Here is a 21,628-nt window from a genome sequence, read left to right as displayed (position 1 = left end):
TGATTGATTTACAACGTCATGTTAGTTTCAAGTGTACAGTACAGTGATTGTTTTATATATATATTCTCTTTCAGATTCTTTTCCTTATAGGTTATTACAAAATAGAGTTCCCTGTGCTATACATTACATCCTTGTTAGTTACCTATTTTATATATAGTAGTGTGTATATGTTAATCCCAACCTCCTAATTTATCCCTCTCCCTCACTTTCCCCTTTGGTAACCATAAGTTTGTTTTCTATGTCTGTAGGTCTATTTCTGCTTTGTAAGTAAGTTCATCTGTATCCTTTTTTTTTAAGATTCCACATATATCAGAGCACTATATATTGCTCTCAGAGCATACTGCATCATACCTCAGTTTTAATTTTATTTACATTCTACTTCTCTTACTAGATCAGGGTTTCTCAGCCCAAACATTATTGACATTTTGGACAATTCTTTGCTGTGGGAAGCTATCCTGTTCACTGCAGGTTGCTCAGCAGCATCCCTGGCCTCTACCCACTAAATGCCAGTAGCATTCCTGTCCTCCAGCCATAATAACCAAAAGACATGGTCAAATGTCCCCTGGTGGGCAAAACTGTCCCCGGTTAAGAACCACTGTGCCAGATTATAAACTCCTGAAAACAGAGATCTGTTTATTGATTTTGGGGTCCTTTAAAACTGCTTGTGTAACTAGTACTGAGTACATGGGCCAATGTGAAGGAATCTGTCTTGACACATTATTTCAGTGCTTATATGTTCATAAACTAACTCCTGTCTTCTATGGAGTTGGCATCTAATTGGGATTGATCATCCCTACAGAAATTGGAGGGTACCAGAAATGAACAATGGCTAGTCAAGAAAATCGTTTGTAACATTATTCCTCTGTGCCTACTCAAAGACTCTTCCAGCTATTTATCCCTCTTTCTGCATCAATTCTTTACCAATTTCTCCCTATCTACTAGAGTGTCCCCATGACACACAAATATGCTGTAGGATCTCCCATCTTTAAAGGAAATTCTCCCCAGATTCCATGTTCCACTCCAGCTTCCTTTATAACAAAACTTCCCAAAAGAGTTGACTATGCTTATAGTCTCTACTTCCTCACCTCCCATTTTCTCCTCAAACTACTCCAGTCACATCTCATCATAATGAAATGTAATCTATTCCTTTCATCTCAGTAATCTCTTATACCGGCATACCTCATCTTATTGCACTTCGCAGATATTGTGTTTTTTTAAAAGCTTAAGGTCTGTGGCAACCCTGCATCAATCAAGTCTACAGGCGCCATTTTTCCAACAGCTTTTGCTCACTTCGTGTCTGTCACATTTTGGGAATTCATGCAATACTTCAAACTTTTTTGTTATTATTATATTTGTTATGGTGATGACCAATGATCTTTGACTTACTATTGTAACTGTTTTGGGGTGTCACAAACCATGCTGATACAGACAACAAACTTGATTGATAAATGTTGTGTGTGCTCTGACTGCTCCACCAACTGGTTGTTACCTGGTCTCTCTCCCTCTCCTAGACCTCCCTATTCTGAGTCACAACAATACTAAAATTATGCCAATTAGTAACGCTTCATCAGCCTATAAGTGTCCAAGTGAAAGGAATAGTTGCACATCTTTTACTTTAAATCAAAAGCTAGAATGATTAAGCTGAGTGAGGAAGGCATGTTGAAAGCCAAGACAGGCTGAAAGCTAGGCCTCTTGGCCAAACAGTTAGCCAAATTGTGAATGCAATGAAAAAGTTCTTGAAGGAAATTAAAAGTGTTATTCTAGTGAACACATAAATGTTAACAAAGCAAAACAGCCTTATTGCTGATGTGGAGAAAGTTTTAGAGGTCTGGATAGAAGATCAAACCAGCCACAATAGTCCCTTAAGTCAAAGCCTAATCCAGAGCAAGGCCCCAACTCTATTCAATTCTATGAAGGCTGAGAAAGGTGAGGAAGCTGCAGAAGAAAAGTCTGACACTAGCAGAGTGATTCATGAGGCTTAAGGAAAGAAGCTGTCCCCATAACATAAAAGTGCAGGGTGAAGCAGCAAGTAGAAGTTGCAGCAAGTTATCCAGAAAATCTAGCTAAGATAATGAAGGTGGCTACACTAAACGACTGATTTTCCATGTAGACAAAACAGGCTTCTTTTGGAAAATGTCATCTAGGACTTTCATAGCTAGAGAGGAGAAGTCAATGCCTGGCTTCAAAGCTTCTAAGGACAGGCTGACTGTTGCTAGAGACTCATGTAGCTGGTGACCTGAAGTTAAAACCAATGCTCATTTACCATTCTAAAAATGCTAAGGCCCTTAAGAATTATGCTAAATCTACTCTGCTTGTGATCTATAAATGGAACGACAAAGCCTGGAAGACAGTACATCTGTTTACAACATGGTTTACTGTATATTTGAAGCCCACCATTGAGACCTACTGCTCAGAAAAAAAGATTCCTTTCAAAATATTACTGCTCATTGACAATGCAACTGGTTACCCAAGAGCTCCCTGATGGAGACATACGAGATTAATGCTGTTTTCATGTGTGCTAACACAACATCCATTCTGCAGTCCACAGAGCAAGGAGTAATTTTTACTTTCAAGACTTATTATTTCAGAAATACATTTTGTAAGGCTACAGCTGCCATAGATAACGATTCCTCTGATGGATCTGGTCAAAGTCATTTGAAGACCTTCTGGAAATAATTCATCATTCTAGAAGCCGTTAAGAATATTCGTTAATAAAAAAGAATATTCGTGATTCATGGGAAGAGGTAAAATATCAACATAAACAGGAGTTTGGAAGTTTCTAACCCTCACGGATGACTTTCAGGGGTTTAAGACATCAGTGAAGAAGTAATTGCAAATGTAGTAGAAATAGCAAGAGAACTAGAATTAGAAGTGGACCCTAAAGATGTAACTGAATTGCTGAAATCTCATGATAAAACCCCATCATCGAAGAGTTGCTTCTTATGGATAAGCAAAGAAAATAGTTTCTCGGGATGGAATCTACTCGGGCTAAAGACACCGTGACGATTGTTGAAAAGACAACAAAGGATTTAGAACGTTACAAAAACTTAGCTGATAAAGAAGGCGTAGAGTTTGAGAGAATTGATTTCAATATTGAAAGACGTTCTACTGTGGGTAAGGTGCTATCAAACAGAATTGCATGCTACAGAAAAATCATCATTCAAGGAAGAGTCAATCAATGCCGCCAACTTTGTTGTCTTATACTAAGAAATTGCAAGACACCCCAACCTTCAGCAACCACCACCCTGAACTATCATCAGCCATCAACATCAAGGCAAGACCCTCCACCAGCAAGAAGATTATGACTCTCTGAAGGCTCAGATGATGGTTAGCATTTTTAGCAACAAAGTCTTTTTTTAACTAAGGCATGTATATTGTTTTCTTAGACATAATGCTATTGCACATTAAACACACTACAGTACAGTGTAAGCATAACTTTATGTGCACTGGGAAACCAAAAAATTTGTATAACATGCTTTGAGAGCCTCACTTTATTACCGTGGTCTGAAAACAAACCGCAGTGCCTCCAAGATACACGCCTGTGCTCTAGTTTTCCTCATAATTTACCACTTTCTGAAATTATATTTGTGCATTTTTTCCTCCACCATTACACATGCTCTATGAAGACAAAGATTTAGTCTGTCTTATTAACAACTGTATCCCTCACACCTAGATGCCCAGCATATAGTAGACACTCTAGAAATACTTGTTGAATGAGCGAACGAAACAAACTTGAAGGAGATTTGAGAGATAATAATAAATATTAACCAAAATAGAGGGGAAGCTAATAAATGCATAAGCTGATGATAAAAACCCTTTTGCATTGAAGGAGTTTTTGTTTGAAATCTAAGAGGGCATATATTGGAACCCTAAGGTTCCTACAAATTTTGATGTCCTAACACTGAGTCAAATAGACTTACCTTTACAAAACTTCACATGGTATTGTGGGAAAAGCAGTAGATGGGGAGTTAAGAGGCCTGAGTTCCAGATCCAGCTCTGTCATAAACTTACTTTCTTTTAGCAAAATACTCCCTTTCTGTGCGGCCTCAGTTTTCTCTTGCCCAGAGTACTTACGCTTTGAGAAGGGATTTTGTTTCCGCTGCTGTATCCTACTTAGAGAAATACTGGGCCAGGACACCTGTCTAAAAACCATTTGCTGAGTGAATCAATGAACGAACAAAATGAGGAGATTGCACTTCATCTCTGAATCTTGCTTGTGAAGAAATATACCCCGCAAATGAATTTAGTTCATCGAGTACTTTCACATTCATGTTCCTGGGCTGCTCGTCCCAAATGAGTCACTTGTTTCCCGACACCGCACTACACTCTGGAACACACGGCAGTACAGTTTACTCAATAAATTAACGAGTGAAGTGGAAGGGTAAGGGGGTGGTATTTCGGTTCTAAGATGAGTAAACTGACGCCAAAAGAAGTGACGGGACCCCACCGCTCGCGGAAACCGGCGCTTAAGCTTCTGAGCTCAGAACCCTAACTCACTTTCCTGCCCCTTCCCTGGTGGCGCAGGACCAGGGTCCCATCTTAGTTCATCCTTCTCAGTTTCCCTCCTTACTTTCCGTTAGCATGACCCACAGTCTAACCTTCCACTTTACCTGAATCGAGACCAAAAATCTCTGCGTGGCGCCCCTGAGACTATCCACGTGAAGCTTCTTCTGGCAACACCGCACACCCAGAGACCCGCCATGTTCCATGAGAGCTTCAGGACAGAGCTCCGCCCCCAGCCGGCAGTGACGCCGCAAGATCAGCCAATCAAATGTAAGCTTAGTGGCAAGTGTTCCCTTTTTTCCTAGGTTAAGACTCACCAGCGGCTCCCTCACCCTTTGCACTCCGGGAAGTGTAGTTCGGTAGCCATTGCCGGGGGAGGCTGGACCCAGGAGCTCTCTCGTAGCATGACGGGAGTTGTAGTTGAGGGGCGCCCCGGGAACGTTCCGGGTGACGCCTTCTGGTCCGGGGGCGGGCGAGCATAGCGTTCTTTGGCTGAAAGCAGCAGGAACTGGCAACCGGGAGGAGGCTCTAGCGAGGCCTGAAAGCGGCGCAGCCAGGCAGGGGAGGGGTTTCGGGGTGGGGGCGGCCAAGTAGCGCATCTGACATGCTGCTGGGGTCGTGACCGCTCGGGGTCCGAGGCAGGACCTGGCCAGATCCAGCCTGGAGGCCTCGCCTTCTTCGGGCCTAATCTTCAGCGGCCGGGTAGGCCTTGCCAGAGGCTCCTTTTCGTGCGGCCACCCCGGATTCCTGCCCTGATTTTCTGTTCGAGAGATGGCCTCGCCTAGCCCCCCACCAGAGCCAAAGGTAAGTCGCCCCTCCGGGTATCCCCGTTCTCTCGCCGTTCCCGAGCTAGGCCGCGCCACCGCCCCCCCACCTCTCGGGTCGCGGTCTTGAGGGCCAGCGCGGTGCAGTGAAGTACCCCCTGATACACTGGGGCGCCGTTCGCGATCAAACTGACGACTGGCTCCGTTTTTCAAAAGTGACTTGATAAATCAGCTAAAGAAAATTGGTAATGCTCCAAACTATCGTTTTCATTTACGAGTGTTTCCAGGTGAGGTATCTTTTTTGATCCCCCCCTGTGTCTTCTACACCTGCCGAGATGCCTGGACCCAACGTATACGCTTGGAGAAATCTGAATTGAAACGGGTCTCAAGGCAGTGCTTGTAGAGAATCGAGTGGGGCAATAAGGTGCAGGAAAGTTGGGAAGGCCTTGGGGCAGCTTACTAAAATTCAAATATTAGGGCATAATGAGTAAATCAGAAAGCCTTATCCTTAGGTTCCTCACTACAGAGGACAAAGATCCAGCTCAGTTATCCTCTAATTTGATGTGCTTGTCTGAATTCTGTCGGTTCCCAGAATTGGGCCCCATTTGGAACTCTTAGTATCATGTTCCTCCTAGCCTGCCGGGCCCTGACAAGTGATTGTTTCTGCTACTTTCAGTGGTAGAATTGTCCTTGAGACAAGAACTGACTACAGAAATCATACTGTTTCAGGGGTTGCTGACATTTGAGGATGTGGCTGTGTTTTTTACCCAGGAGGAGTGGGATTATCTGGATCCAGCTCAGAGAAGCCTGTATAAAGATGTCATGATGGAGAATTATGGAAACCTGGTCTCACTGGGTAAGAATCTGCTGTTTCTCTGATGAAAATATCTAAGAAACTATAAGAAATCAGAACACTTGAACTAGCACCGTACCAAACTGATTTGTTCCAAAGTTCTGATTCAAACCTTTCAGCCATGAATTGTTTCCATGACTCTCATCCCTACCGTTCTTGCAATGACCAAAATACAAGCTTTTCTGGCTTCCTATCTTCGTAATCTCATTCCCATATTGCTCTGTACTTTCCCTCCTGGCTCATCCTCCCACTGCTTTCCTCCCACCCCTTTTCACTCTGCCTTCTGGAGCCCCTGTTCCTCTTCACATAATGTTCCCTACCCCTCCTGGCCTTAACTGAAACCTGGCACTTTCCCAAGGACACCACTTCTCTGGCAGGGGCTGCTTATTCTCCTACATCCTCTTCCTTCCTCTCATCCTTTGTCTCAAGGCTGAAAGGGAAAAATAATTGTTCTCCTAACTTTTCAGTACTGTTCCCAAAGCATTCGTTTTCCACCTTCAAACACAGTTTCTCTCTTTTGAGGTCTCAGCTATCTTGCCCTACCCTCTCAATTCCTTTTCACTATCATCTGTCAGCTTTTTTTGGTTCCTCACGTAGATTTTGTCACATTTCAGAATCTTCTCTTTGCTAACCCATACCATCGATCATGCTGTCATTACTTCAGCCTCACTGTATCTTGACCATATTGTCTTCAGGGACCCTGCTTTCCATTTTTATTCAGCACCTCACATCAATGATCCTACCCTCAATTTTGTCATTACAGGCAAATCTTAAACCCCAATATCTTATACTTTGACCAATATCTTATTTTTATTCAGGCAGTAGATGTTTATCGACTATAACTAAACAGGGGTTACCAAAACAGACATGATCTCTGCCCACGTGGAGCTTACTGCAAATTCTTACCTGTCTACTTTTCCTACCAAACCTATTCTTTTTTTTTCTTTAATAAATTTATTTATTTATTTATTTTTGTTTGCATTGGGTCTTCGTTGCTGTGGGTGGGCTTTCTCTAGTTGCGGTGAGCAGGGACTCCTCTGTTGCAGTGCGTGGGCTTCTCATTGCAGTGGCTTCTCTTGTTGTGGAGCACGGGCTCTAGGCGTGTGGGCTTCAGTCGTTGTTGCACACGGGTTCAGTAGTTGTGGCTCGTGGGCTCTAGATCACAGGCTCAGCAGTTGTGGCACATGGGCTTAGTTGCTCCGTGGCATGTGGGATCTTCCTGGATCAGGGATTGAACCCGTGTCCCCTGCATTGGCAGGCGGAGTCTTAACCACTGTGCCACCAGGGAAGTCCAAACCTATTTATTCTTAATCTTTCCTGTTCCTTGACTTCTTTTTTCCCCCAGGCTCTCGACTGCCTCCTGACTTCACCTCCTTATCTAATCCATGGACCTATATATAAAATGATCACCAGCATGCTCTCTTGCCACCTTGTCATTATGTTCTACCCATTCTGCAAACTTCAAATCCTGTACTGATTATAAAATCTGCCTTTTCTTTTCTCCTACCTGAGTTGCTAAACACAGCAAGAGAAATTTTTTATCCATACGGATTGGTGCCCTGTATATATACATGGCTTTTCTTTCTTCTAGTCTCCACTGGGTTTTTACATTTCAGCAAATTTTTTATCATTGATTTGCTCATGCCCCTGTTCCTTTTAGTGACCATTCCAAAAACTTAGAGAGTTTTCCTTGGGTGCATCACTCAGTGGTGGACCTCACCTTCTGTTTCACAGAGAAGATAGTGGCCACCACACATGAACTCTCAAGTTTTCTGCCCCTCATTGCACACTTAAGGTTGCCTGTCTTCTCACATTCTCCAAGAATTGATCAGTCTTTTTTTTCTTATAGTTTCAGTCTCTATTCTTTCTCCCCTGGTACCTTTATTCTGATGATAGATATGTTCGTGGCTCTAGAGCTCTCCTTTGAGCCACAGTCTCTCTTGCAGCTCCCTGTAACCTACTACTTGTTTGCTTCACAGCCAGATTTTTGTAAGAGTAGTTAAGGTGTGTTCTCTACTTCTTTACCTCCCATTATCTCTAATCCCCTTTTTGTGCCTCTACACCTTGCTCAGTTGTTTAACATTGGTGTGTAATAATCCAATTATCAAATGCAGTAGACTCTTTTTGGACTGTATTTAATTCTCTATAGATATTTGAAACTTTTTATTGCTTCCTTCTATGGCCTTGCATTCTCAGACTTCCTCTCAGTCTATATACCTTCTTTGGCAGACCTTATTTACACTCAGGTCATCAGCTACTGCTATGTGATGGTATGTCCCAAATCTTAATCTCTACTTAAGAGAGGCAGTATGGAGCCTAACTGTCCAAGTAAAAAATCCTGATTCCACCACTTACTAGCCTTGTGACTTAACCTTTCTGTGCCTGTTTTTTTTTAATATAAAATGTAAATAATAATAGCACTTACCTCTTAGGATTATTATGAGCATTAACTTAGTTAATATATGTAAAGCATTTAGGACACTGACCAGCATGTAGTAAGTACAATATAAATATCAACTGTTATCTTCATCATCATTGTCATTATCTTCTCTGTTGAACTCCAACTTCTTAGTCATCTCCTTTTGAAGACCACATAAATAACTCAGATAATCCACTAAGATCTCAAGGGCCTCCTCTTCAGAATTAAGTACTCCTTTCTCTGTGGTATCTTGTATACACTTCCATTGTTGAATTTATTTCAGTGTACTATAATCATTATGTTATTTCTCTAAACAGACTGATCTTCAAGAGGACAGTAACTGTATTTTTTTTTCATTTGATTTCTCCAGCACTTAGCACAGAGCCAGGCATGTATTATATGCTTCTTAAATATTTGGGTGACTGAGTGAATATAATTTAAGACTCAATATCTTTTGACAAAATTATTGCATTAGCCTGTAAACTAGCCCTGTGCTTCCAGTCTCCCTTTATTCTAATATGTTCTCTTTACTGCCACCAAAGTGATTTTGTGTTATTAACTGCTTATAACTTTTGGTGATTTCTGACAGCTTAAAGGATAAAAATCTTAATTTTTTGTCCTGCATACTAGCACCTCGTTATACAGCCCCTGCCTAGCTTTCTAGCCTCATCTGTTATTTCCAGGATACCACTTCAGTCTCCAGCCATGTCAGGCTAGGTATTTTTTTCCATTTAGCTATGGTATCTCTGAGTCACTGACAGCTTTTTCCACCCATATGGTGCCCTGGTTGATAATAACCATGCAAATGCCCAGCCTTGCCTGTGCCTAGTACTGTAAAATGGCAGTGAGCCCATCTGTGATCTCCTACTTTTAGGCTGTCTTCTTTATTGTAGCTGAAATACAGCTTTTCATCAGTTATTATTTCTCCCCTCACAACCTGTTCATCCTCCTCTGTAAACTCTATATCCATCCCCTTGATGAGTGCTCCCTTGATGAGAGATTACAATTATTAAAAACTATTCCACTATAGTGTTTTCCTCCACTTCATCCTGTTGCTCTACTTAACACAACTCATCTAGCTTTGTAATTTTGCCTTTTCAGTCATACCTATCCTTTCTATTTTTCTTTAAAAACTTTAGGAACTATATTGATGATACAGCTGACAGCTTGATCTCTTAGTTCTTGATCTTTCAATTCTTTCAGCTGAAATAGACTTCTTTGGTTTTAATGACTTATCTCCAGACAACTTGAGCCAGATTGGACCTTGACAGAATTGGGAATTGCTGTACCTGTAAGACCTTAAATTCACTGTTTTCCTCCTTTAATTATAGGCTCTTTCCAATTATTTGTTCAACTACTCATTCATTCGGTAAATAATTATAAAGCACTGTGCTAGGCCTAGGAATGCAAGTCCTTCCCCATTCTCTCATTCTTTTACCTAGAAAACTGAGATGCAACTGTGTACTCTAGAAAAATTAGCTATGACCAGACGATGGGAACATACAAGCACGGCAGATACCTCAGAAGGTGGTTATAGCTACCAAGCCCAGGTCTAATGGCTAGTCATTTCTAAGCTGCCATGTGTGGAAGCCTAGACTCACTTATTTTACCTGTCTTTCTGTTTGACCTATTTGTTTTCATGCTTGTGCCTCTCTGTTATATTTACTTCAGCAATACATTATATTTCATGTCTGGTAAGATTAAGTCACTTATATTCTCTTTCAGGGTATACAGTTGACCTTTGAACAACACGGATTTGAAATGCTTGAGTTCTCTTATACATTATTATTTTTCACTAAATACGTAGTACAGTACTACACAGTCTGTGGTTGGTTGAATCCGCGGGTACAGAACCATGGATATGGAGGGCCAACTGTAAAGTTATATATGGATTTTCAACAGTGTGGAGGGTCAGTGCCCCTAACCCTCGTGTTGTTCAAGGGTCAACTGTACTTAACTAGTTTTCTGCATTCTTCTGGTTGAAATTTAGATTACTTGGGGTTTTTTAACTGGCTTGTGGGATTTTTGTTGGAATACAGTTAGGTTTGTTGGTTGGTTTGGGAAGAAATAAGATCCTTATAATGTTGACTCTCTTTAGCAATTTGGTTGACTCTATTTAATTGTCTATGTCCTTTAGAAAAATTGTATGGATTATTTTTATGAATCTTGCATTTCTTGTAGATACATTCCTAGGTTTTATGGGTTTTATTATCATGAAAAGTATATTTTATTTTTCTATAGTATTTACTAACTGGTTATTCTTGGTGGTAAGAACCAGTATTTGTTTTATATGTCAGTCCTGTTATCACTATTATATTTCATTTAATTCTTTTAGGAATTTTGGGTAGGCATTCATATCATCTGTGAATAATGTAATTTTGTATTATTCCTTTGAGTAAAACCCTGGAACAATATCCACTGGGTAAGCATTATGAAGAAACTATACCTTCTCAAAAAGAACTTACAATCCAACGGAAAAGAGAAAGTTAAAAGTACAGTGTAATAATACTATAATGCAGTCATGGACAAGGGCTGCTGATCAAAAACAGAGCGCTTAAATCATCTATTGGACTAAGTGAAGGCCTTATGGTTGCTTTGCATGGAATCTTAAAGAGAAACCAAGAGTTGCCCAAGTAAACAATGTTGGTGGACATTTCATAAATGAGTTATGCCAAGAAATGGCATAAAAGACTAAAGCACGAGCAATTTGCCCACTTGAAGTGTGAGAGCTTGGGTAGGAGGGTGAATTAAAGCTTAAGAGACCTCATGAAATGCTGAGCATCATTGTGTAAAGGGATTTGATTTGATTTTAGAGATAATGGAGTGCTAGTGAATCTATAAGTGGTGACATGATTAGAATTCCATTTTATGAAGATCTCTCTGGATTCAGTGAAATAGATACAGCCTAAAGACAAGAGCCAAGGATTATTAGATGGCTTTTGCAATAATCCAAGGAAAACAGAGAGAGAAGGCAAATGCTAAAGAGTAGAATCATTGATTTTGGTGATTGATTAATGGTAAGAAAAAGGGAGAAATCTAGGATGATTTCCTGCTTTGGGACTTTAGTGTGATGGATGATGATGCCTCTCAAGGGAAGATGATTAGAGGTGGGGACAGACATGACAGCAAATGATGATGGTCATGTTAATTGTGAGCTCTTTTTGAGACATTTAAGTGGCAGTATTCAGAGGGTGTGTATATAGAGCAAGATAAGGATGTAAACATGGGTAACAATAACCTTAAACAGTTGACAAAGGAAGAAAAATACATGAGGGAAATGTATTAGAAAAGGACAAAGAAAAGAAGTAGGGAGGGACCTAGAATATAATAGCACAGGAACAAAAACAGTGTCGAGAAACAGGAATAGTCCACAGTATCAGATGCTGCTGAGTAAAATAAGGACTAAAAATGCCCATTGTATTTGTTATTTGAAAGTCATTGGTGATTTAATGAGAAGTTTCTCTAGATTCTGGAAACAGAAATCAGATTTTATAGTAGGTTGTAGAATAGATTGAATGGGAAGAGGTTGGTCATTGAAAACATAGGAAACGGAGAGGTACAGTGTTAAGATTTTTTTCAAAGCTTGGATTTCACCTAGAAAAGGATTTCAGGTTTCAGGATAAAGTTGGATATATTTGTATGTTGGTAGGAAGGTGTCAATGGAGAATACAGATTGAAGAAAGAGGAAGAAATGGTAATAACTGAACAAGTGCCCAGAGGCAAATGGGATCAGGAGAGAGTAGATGAATTAGCTTTGGGTAAGAATGGGATATATCTTCATGTACCACTGAAGGTAATTTTATAGGTAGGAGGTAGAATGGTGAGGGAGTTCTCTCATACTTTTTCATTGAGTGAAAGAAAACACAGTGTACTGAAAGTGAATTTGAGAGAGAGCACTGTAAGTAGACTTAGGCAGAAATAAAGTTTCTTAGGGAAATAAGAAGAAGTTTTTTTGGAATAAAATAATGACTGAAGTGAAAAGAAACTTCAAAGATGACTCCACAGTTAGAAGACTAGAAAATTGAAAGAAAAGAGGAAGTCTAAAAAGGGAAATTGTTTAGGGCCAAATATAAATTTGGTGGTGATACAATCTTCTCATGGAGTTATCCAACAGACAGCAAGAGACAGAAAATCAGGATAGTCGTCAGAGGCAGACTTAAGTGTCCTCTATGCTGCTCTGTTATATCATAGACCATTATGTTATCTTTCTTCCAACACATGCAAGATTATCATTTCTCAGATGTCATGCAGAATCTCAGTTGGAAATAGATGGTTCCAACTTGTGTCTTATATCTTTAAAGCCATGAGAATTATGTATACTTGAAGAATGTAGTATTTGTGGTAGGTGAAGTCATAAGCTACCACAGACTGTTCTTTTTCTTAGTTTCTTCCATTAGCTCTAACCATGTTCCTTTTGGTTTTTTCCTGTTTTTCTATATCATAGAGTCTATTTCACTTCAACCCAGTTTTTTAAAAGCCATTTGTCTCTTGATGTAGGAGCTATTTTACTTAATATTTTCTTTACCATATTATATTCTTTCCCCATTTGTACTTGTCACCCATTCCATTTGGTAGGGGGCTTCTTGCCTTATCTCTAAATCCTAACTCATTATACAATGCCTGGAATGCTTTTGATCACAATAAATAAATTCTTATTAATGAGTGAATTGTTGTTTCCCCTGGTTTTTGTCTTTTATCCTTCTCAGCATCATTTTATGTGTTCTTTTCTGTCAGTTATTTGGTTTATTCACATTCCCATAATGCTACCTCATCCTAAATTTTCCTGAACTGACTGTTTTCTTCCCATGTTATCCTTTCTTCCTTAATAGGCTAGTTTATCCTGCCACTACTTGTTTTACTTCTTTGTTTGCCCATCTTACCTTGCATAATTCGCTGTTGATTTATCAGCCCTTCCTCCTTTCTCCTGCTGATGCATTTTGTGCCTCGTAAACACTCTTTTCATACCCTTTCTCCAAGAAAAACATTTCATTTTATCAGATAACTAATACTAAATATTTATATAGCTTGTACTGTTTGCCAGGTAGTTATAAATGCTTTATGTATATGAACTAATGTAACCATCACAAGGATGCTGTGATGTAGTAAACTACATTTTATGCACATAGTAGATCATTTATCTTATCTTATTTTTCTGACAGTTTCTCCTTGCTGGCAAGAGCTAGGCTGATGTTTCTATTTTCCATTTATCATTCCAGATGTTTTGAACAGAGATAAGGATGAGGAGCCAACTGTGAAACAAGAAATTGAGGAAATTGAGGAAGAAGTGGAACCACAGGGTGTAATAGTTACAAGAATCAAAAGTGAAATTGACCAGGATCCTATTGGTAGAGAAACCTTTGAACTTGTTGGTAGGTTAGATAAACAGAGAGGAATCTTCTTATGGGAAATACCAAGGGAATCTTTGACCCAGGAACAAAGAATGTTCAGAGGAAACACTAGCATTATCCGTAAGAGACAAAATTCAGAAGAGAAATGTCATAAATGTGAAGAATGTGGAAAGGGTTTTGTCCGCAAGGCTCATTTCATTCAACATCAAAGGGTCCATACGGGAGAAAAACCTTTTCAATGTAATGAATGTGGGAAAAGTTTCAGTCGCAGTTCATTTGTTATTGAACATCAGAGAATCCACACTGGGGAAAGGCCCTATGAGTGTAATTACTGTGGAAAAACCTTTAGTGTGAGCTCAACCCTTATTAGACATCAGAGAATCCACACTGGAGAGAGACCCTATCAGTGTAACCAATGTAAACAGAGCTTCAGCCAGAGAAGAAGCCTTGTTAAACATCAAAGGATTCACACAGGTGAGAAACCCCATAAATGTAGTGACTGTGGGAAAGCCTTCAGTTGGAAATCACACCTGATTGAACATCAGAGAACTCACACTGGTGAGAAACCCTATCACTGTACCAAATGTAAGAAAAGCTTTAGTCGAAATTCATTACTTGTTGAACATCAGAGAATTCACACTGGGGAAAGACCCCATAAATGTGGTGAATGTGGGAAAGCCTTTAGATTAAGTACATACCTTATACAACACCAAAAAATCCACACTGGTGAGAAGCCTTTTCTTTGTATTGAATGTGGAAAAAGCTTCAGTCGGAGCTCATTCCTTATTGAACATCAGAGGATCCATACAGGTGAAAGACCTTATCAGTGCAAAGAGTGTGGGAAAAGCTTCAGTCAACTTTGCAACCTTACTCGTCATCAGAGAATTCACACAGGGGACAAACCCCATAAATGTGAGGAATGTGGAAAAGCCTTTAGTAGAAGCTCAGGTCTTATTCAGCATCAGAGAATCCACACCAGAGAGAAGACTTATTCATACAGTGAAACCAAGGAAAGTTTTGATCCAAATTGCAATCTTATTATACAGCAGGAAGTCTACCCTAGGGAAAAATCTTATAAATGTGATGAATGTGGGAAAACTTTTAGTGTCAGTGCTCATCTTGTACAACATCAAAGAATCCACACTGGTGAAAAGCCCTACCTATGTACTGTATGTGGGAAAAGCTTCAGTCGGAGCTCATTTCTTATTGAACACCAGAGAATCCACACTGGTGAGAGACCCTATCTGTGCAGACAGTGTGGCAAAAGTTTTAGTCAACTCTGTAATCTTATTCGACATCAGGGTGTTCACACAGGTAATAAACCCCATAAATGTGATGAATGTGGGAAGGCCTTTAGCCGGAACTCAGGCCTTATTCAGCATCAGAGAATACATACAGGAGAAAAACCTTATAAGTGTGAGAAGTGCGACAAAAGTTTCAGTCAACAGCGCAGCCTTGTCAACCATCAGAAGATCCATGCAGAGGTGAAAATTCAAGAAACCCACGAATGTGATGCTTGTGGGGAAGCCTTCGATTGCCATATATCTCTTATTCAGCATCAAAAATTGCACACTACATGGATGCAGTAAACATAGAGAAATACTTAAGCTTGGTTTGACTTGAGACCAGCTACCCAAGTGCAGTTTCAGTATGGCTCAACGTGAGTCAAGATTTAGATAAAGCAGGTTCTCTTTGGCCTCAGGCAAATGGTTTCTAAAGGTTCTGTGAATAATAGGCAGCTGCCCACAGGCAGTTGATTTCCATTACTCTTTGTTTTGACGATCATAGAGAAGGACTCAGTAATTTAAGCATCTTTCTTTTACAAATCTTTCAGCAGAGAGGTTAAACCCAGGTTCAGAGCACTTAGTTATAATTAATAAAGGGAGAAGAACAAAGTTACATTGGCATAAGGGAGTTGGAAGCAGCTGATGTTAGAAAACTAGTATAATTGCTCAGAGTCCTCTGGCACCATAATATATGGTGGTTCTTTCAGTTCCATGACATGTTTGGCTATGCATGCCAAGTCCAATAATTAAGCATATGCTTAAGTTTTCAAGGAAACAAACCCCCCATTTTTTAAAAAACTGGCACCCAAAGCTTTTGTCATTGTCTAATCCAGTTGTTGGCATGTGGGTTAAAGGCAGTTCCAATGCCATGTGATTCCCAGATCTGTGATATGAGTGGACCATTAATTTTACATATTAAGTAAATGTACAGATTATGTAATTAACAAACCTAGCAAAGGTGTTACCAAGGAGCCTTTGGGAGTGCCTTTTCTTTTTTCCCAAGATGGGCCCAAAAAGGTGGAGGAAGACACTGTTCTTTTTGTGCCCTCCAATCTGTGAAAGATATTTGTAGTCCTAGACAAATTAAATCTTATTCCTCCATTACCAGTAGCATGTGAAAGTGTAAATATTTTGATTACCAAGAGTTGGAAATAAAAAGACCTGGAATCTATGCTAGGAAGCTGAGATATTTTGGTATTGCTTTGATTTTTATGGTAACTAGACTTTGCATGCAATTTTAAAATCCTTATTTCTGGTTCTAGGGCTTCCTTAGTTAATGGTTATTATAAACCTATTCAGCTCTTCTAATCATTAAACCTGTTTTGTTTTTTGCTTTGTGTAAGAGTTATTTGTTACTCTAGTGTAAAATCTATCCTGTCAAATATATTACAGCATTTAAAGGTTAGAATCAAGGATTTAAAGGAAACTGCTCTCACTTGTTCTACCTCTGACTTGTTACCTTTTCTGGGATAGTTCAATTAAGGTTAAATCCAGGTTCTTTAGTTCCTGAGTATATAATTCCAAATTGCCAGGACTCGGTAATTCTAATTTCCTAATAGTTTAAGCAAAAGACCTCACTTTCAACTATAACCTAGACATTCTAAACATCACCTCCAAACTTTCATCTTCCCATCTCTGAGTATGTGCGTATGTGTGTGTGCATGCACACGTAAATGTGGATGTTATGGTATGTGTAGAAATACACCTCTCTGTACACTTCCTTATTCAAATTAATTACTCACAGTTACCATACAGTTAACTTTTTAAAACAGAGTTTGTAACTCAGTGAATAGTACAAAAGGTAGCTGATAATGCACTTAATTTTTCAATAAAATTATCCTCCTGCCCTAAATCTCCCTGTTTTACTTGTTTTGCACCAGTGGTTCCCCAGCCCAGAGTCACAACTAATAATGAGGTTCTTAGAAATCCAGAGATGGAATCCTGTGTTTTGAAAAACCTAACACAAAGTGTATATGTTTTCACTGCATGCACACGAAAACATTTCTCTGCTTTTTGCTGAAATTGCACTGTATCGTATGATTGTCTTGCTGAGCAGAAGTTCTGGCTGTTGACCTCACTGTAATTTGGGGCCATGGTCATTTGAGATATTCCTAAAAGTATGTAATTTTTAACATCCTTGAATGTGAATCTGGAGTGACAGCTCCAAACTCCAGTAACAGCGAAACAGTTCTTGCTTATGTATACAATTCATTGGCTGTAAAAATCATAGCCAAAAAAGGTGATTTTTTTTTTTCTTAAAGCAAGTACACTGCAGTATACACTGCTGTTTTACAAGAAAAAGATAGAAATGTGCAGAGGACTTTAGAGAGGGATATGAAGTGCCAGAAGATGAGGGAAGGAGAAAAATCTTTCAAGAGGAAATAATGCCTAAGATGAGGCTAAAAGACAAGTACCAGGAAAGATGAATACTGTCTGAAGACGAAGTTGTGAGAGGATCTGGCAGCTACAGAGTGAACTGATTGCTTGGTGATGGGAATGTGGCAGGAGGTAAGGTGCCCATAAACAAGAGTTATAGTGCTAAAGAGATAGGACTTGATTTCTCCTGAAATCCTGTGGTAATGTTTTCCTTGTAGGTAAGTATGGTGTGTATAAGAAAAGGACACATTTTAAGAATATAGCTCAGTGGATTTTCACAACTAAACCTCTATATAACTGCTACCCAGCTTAAATATTACTGGTACCCCAGATTCTTCCCTTGTGTACCTTTCCAAATACTACACAACACACATCTTGTGGTGCCTCCACTTTAACTCAGGAGACAATGTGGAAGTGAATAGGAGGGAAAAAATTGGCTCTTGACCTTTTTAAGATCTGGAGGTCTTATCCTCAGGAAGTTGCACAAAGTAAGCATTCAAGGGCCTGTGGTTTCCATGTTAACTTCAAGAGTCTCTTAGAGTAGTACTACTGAGAGATTGTGGTGTCTTTAAGGCAGTGGGAATGAAAGGAGATGAACTTGAGAAATACAGAGTAAAACCTGATTGCTAATTGGATGAGGAAGGTGAAAAAGTAAAGATTCAAGGTGGGTTTGGGTGGTTGGTATTCTTACTAAAAGGGTGGGGGAGGACAGTGCACCTGGTATGGAGTAAGGAATTAATTACTAAAGATTTTGAGCGTGTAATGTTTGGCTTATCTGTGAGACAGACACGTCTGAAGATAATTGGAGATGTGGACATGGTGCACAGGGAAGATCTAGGTTAGAAATTGATTTAGGAATTCACGTGTTTAGACACAGAACTGAATTAAGTAAGATTTAAGGAAAGAATAAAGCAAGAAAAGAAATCCAGGGATGGAATCCTGAGGCCCACTCTTGTTTAGTGGATTGGCAAGATTCAAAGGAGACAGGAACAGCCAGAAGTATCAAAAACCCAGTACATAGTGATAACTAGGAAAGTGACCTAGAAGAGTGCTGCAGAGACATCAAAGAAAGGTTGAAGAGTGTCCTTTAGATTGGATTATTAGAAAGTCATTAATGAGTACTATAAGAACAGCTTCTGAAATTGGGAAGGGCCAGTTTTCAGGGGCTTAAATGGTGTCTGAAGAGTGTAGATCATCAATTCTCAAATACTATCAATTCATGGTGAAAAGTTTACTATTCTACATTCAAATGGTAAAAACAAGGACAATAGAGTAGCTTTGTAAAAAAGCTAAATTGAGGGCTTCCCTGGTGTCGCAGTGGTTGGGAATCCACCTGCCAATGCAGGGGACGTGGGTTCATGCCCCGGTCTGGGAAGATCCCACATGCCGCGGAGCGGCTAGGCCCCTGAGCCATGGCGGCTGAGCCCGCGCGTCTGGAGCCTAGGCCCGCGTACCGCAAAAAAAAAAGCTAAGTTGATTCAAGAACTTAATCTTTTTCTGAAATAATGCCCCCCTTTTAAAATAAAAAAGTCCTTTCATGAAATAATAGTAATTTTGGCCTGTTGAATGTATGTCTTTAGTTAAAAAAAAATGGCAATCCTTTTTTGATTATTCGTCTTACTTAATTTTACTGGTCTGTAAAAGGGAATAAAAAGTAGATTGTGAATATGAGGAGGGATATAGATCAAGATTAAAGAAAAAAAGTATTTTTCCATTCTGAATAGATAGCCAGTTGAGGGAGAAGTTGAAGATAAAGGAGAGCAAATGGAAATTGAGTTATTAGATAAGCAAAAATGAATTTTAGCACTAATGGAAGGATTTACTATGGAGGCTTTCTTCCTCCCATTTGCGAGAAAAGGAAAGAGGACAGATTTAGTGTCTGGGGGAAGGGGAAGAAATAGAATACACTTGAGATGACCCATTTCCAAAAAATAGTCAAATTCATGTTTTGAGAGTCAGAGAAGGAGAGGGGTGGCCACCATGAGGGGTAGAGTTGGGAGCCTTGTCAATAGTAAAATTTGGAGTAGCAATTACGGACAATGGAAGAGAGAACCAAACAAAAACTTGAGGCGGGATTGTGGGGTTTTGTTTAGGGCCCCACTAAAGTAAAAGACTGAACTTTTAATGGCATTACTCAAATTCCTTATGTGAATTAACACATGGAACAATTTTGAAAGAAAATTAGGGTTAAAGTAGATGAAGCAAAAAAATATTAATTAGTATATCTTTTGGGGTTCTCCAGAGAAGCAGAACCAATAAACCAATAGGATGGATGGATGGATAGATAGATAGATAGATAATAAGAATTGGCTCATGTGATTATGGAGTACAAGAAGTCCCATGGTATGCTGTTCATAAGCTGGAAAACTGAAAGCCAATGATGTAATTCAATCTGAGTCCAAAGGAGCTTAAGAACCAGAAGCGTTGATGTCCAAGGACAGAAGATGCATACCCCACTTGGGCAGAGAACGAATTTGACCTCATTCATTTTTGATTCAGGCCCTCAACAAATTGGATAATCAAATCAGCATGGTTGAGGGCAATCTTCTTTACTCAGTCTAAGGACTTAAATACAAATCTCTTTCAGAAACACCCTCAACAGACACACCCAAACACAATGTTTCACCGACATCCCTTAGTCTAGTAGAGTTGAAACATAAAATTAGCCATCACAGTAGGTAACAGTTAAAAATGAGCAAGTGGAGAGGGTGTGGAGAAAAGGGAACCCTCTTGCACTGCTGGTGGGAATGTAAATTGAAATAGCCACTGTGGAGAACAGTATGGAGGTTCCTTAAAAAGCTAAAAATAGAACTACCATATGACCCAGCAATCCCACTACTGGGCATATACCCTGAGAAAACCATAATTCAAAAGGACACATGTACCCCAATGTTCACTGCAGCACTATTTATAATAGCCAGGACATGGAAACAACCTAAATGTCCAACAACAGATGAATGGCTAAAGAAGATGTACATATATACAATGTAACATTACTCAACCATAAAAAAGAATGAAACTGGGTCATTCGTAGAGATATGGATGGGCCTAGAGTCTGTCATACAGAGTGAAGTAAGCCAGAAAGAGAAAAACAAACATTATATATTAACACATTTATGTGGAATGTAGAAAAATTGTACAGATGAACCTATTTGCAGGGCAGGAATAGAGATGTAGACATAGAGAACGGACATGTGGACACGGGGGGAAAGGGAGGGGTGGGATGAAATGGGAGATTAGGACTGACCTATCTGCACTACCATGCGTAAAATAAATAGCTAGTGGAAACACGCTATAAAGCACAGGAAGCTCAGCGTGGTGCTCTGTGACGACCTAGATGGGTGGGATGTGGAGTGGGGGTGGGAGGGAGGTCCAAGAGGGAGGGGATATAGGTATACATATAGCTGATTCACTTCATTGTATGGCAGAAACTAACACAGCACTGTAAAGCAATTATACTCCAAAAAAAGAAAAATAAATAAAACGAGGTGAGGGAATTCCCTGGTGGTCCAGTGGTTAGGACTCGGTGCTTTTACTGCTGTGGGACTGGGTTCAATCCCTGGTTGGGGAACTAAGATCCTGCAAGCCACACAGCACGGCCAAAGTAAATAAATAAATAAAATGAACAAGTGAAAGGAGTCCTTGGTGGCAAAAAAATTACTGTAATACTCCATTTCTCTGTAATTTTGATGAGTGAGGCCTTTCACTTTCATCTGTCTTCCTAAAGGAGGATGTCATCAGCAAATCTAGGGGCATACACAGCATACCCAGTTGAGAATATTTTCTTGCAGAGTACATTTCAACTTAAAAAAAAATCTAGTTCAGATATTCCAATCATTTTTTGAAGTTACTGTTCCTAATTTGTATTGGTTATCCTTCCTTCTCCACCTCCTTCAAAAATGTTTTGTGGCCTTGGGTATGGTAGGGATGAGCTGATTGGTTTTTTCCGTTATTTTTTTTTTGTTTTTGGCTGTGTTGTGTCTGTTGCTGCGCGTGGGCTTTCTCTAGTTGCGGCGAGTGGGGTCTACTCTTCGTTGTGGTGCGCGGGCTGCTCATTGCAGTGGCTTCTCTTGTTGCGG

General features: G+C 39.8%; 2 protein-coding genes across 5 annotated transcripts in view; one reads left to right on the top strand and one right to left on the bottom strand.

The window, feature by feature from the left end:
* MRPL50 (mitochondrial ribosomal protein L50) overlaps positions 1 to 21,628 on the bottom strand; it is a 28,117-nt gene that overhangs the window by 1,374 nt on the left and 5,115 nt on the right. The window contains exon 1 of one of the 2 annotated variants that reach the window (XM_024734388.1): positions 4,611 to 4,727. The exons of the other annotated variant lie outside the window; for it this stretch is intronic. Within the exon in view, the coding sequence (XP_024590156.1) occupies positions 4,611 to 4,702 (92 nt within the window). The 5' untranslated portion in view covers positions 4,703 to 4,727. Of the gene's footprint in view, positions 1 to 4,610; positions 4,728 to 21,628 lie in introns of those variants that run through there. 2 annotated transcript variants of the gene reach the window in all.
* Positions 5,094 to 17,025, top strand: ZNF189 (zinc finger protein 189). 3 transcript variants are annotated; one of them, XM_024734384.1, is made up of 3 exons: positions 5,094 to 5,307; positions 6,042 to 6,123; positions 13,756 to 17,025. In XM_024734384.1, the coding sequence occupies exons 1-3, from the start codon at positions 5,275 to 5,277 to the stop codon at positions 15,474 to 15,476; spliced, it is 1,836 nt and encodes a 611-aa protein (XP_024590152.1). In that variant the 5' UTR covers positions 5,094 to 5,274; the 3' UTR covers positions 15,477 to 17,025. The 3 variants fall into 3 exon arrangements, with proteins under 3 accessions (XP_024590152.1, XP_024590151.1, XP_024590150.1); XM_024734383.1 differs by having other exon boundaries at positions 6,039 to 6,123; XM_024734382.1 differs by having other exon boundaries at positions 5,997 to 6,123.

This window comes from Neophocaena asiaeorientalis, unplaced genomic scaffold (genome assembly GCF_003031525.2).
Source record: "Neophocaena asiaeorientalis asiaeorientalis breed wild unplaced genomic scaffold, Neophocaena_asiaeorientalis_V1.1 scaffold192, whole genome shotgun sequence".
Taxonomy (NCBI): domain Eukaryota; kingdom Metazoa; phylum Chordata; class Mammalia; order Artiodactyla; family Phocoenidae; genus Neophocaena; species Neophocaena asiaeorientalis.
This window is presented reverse-complemented; position numbering and strand designations above follow the sequence as displayed.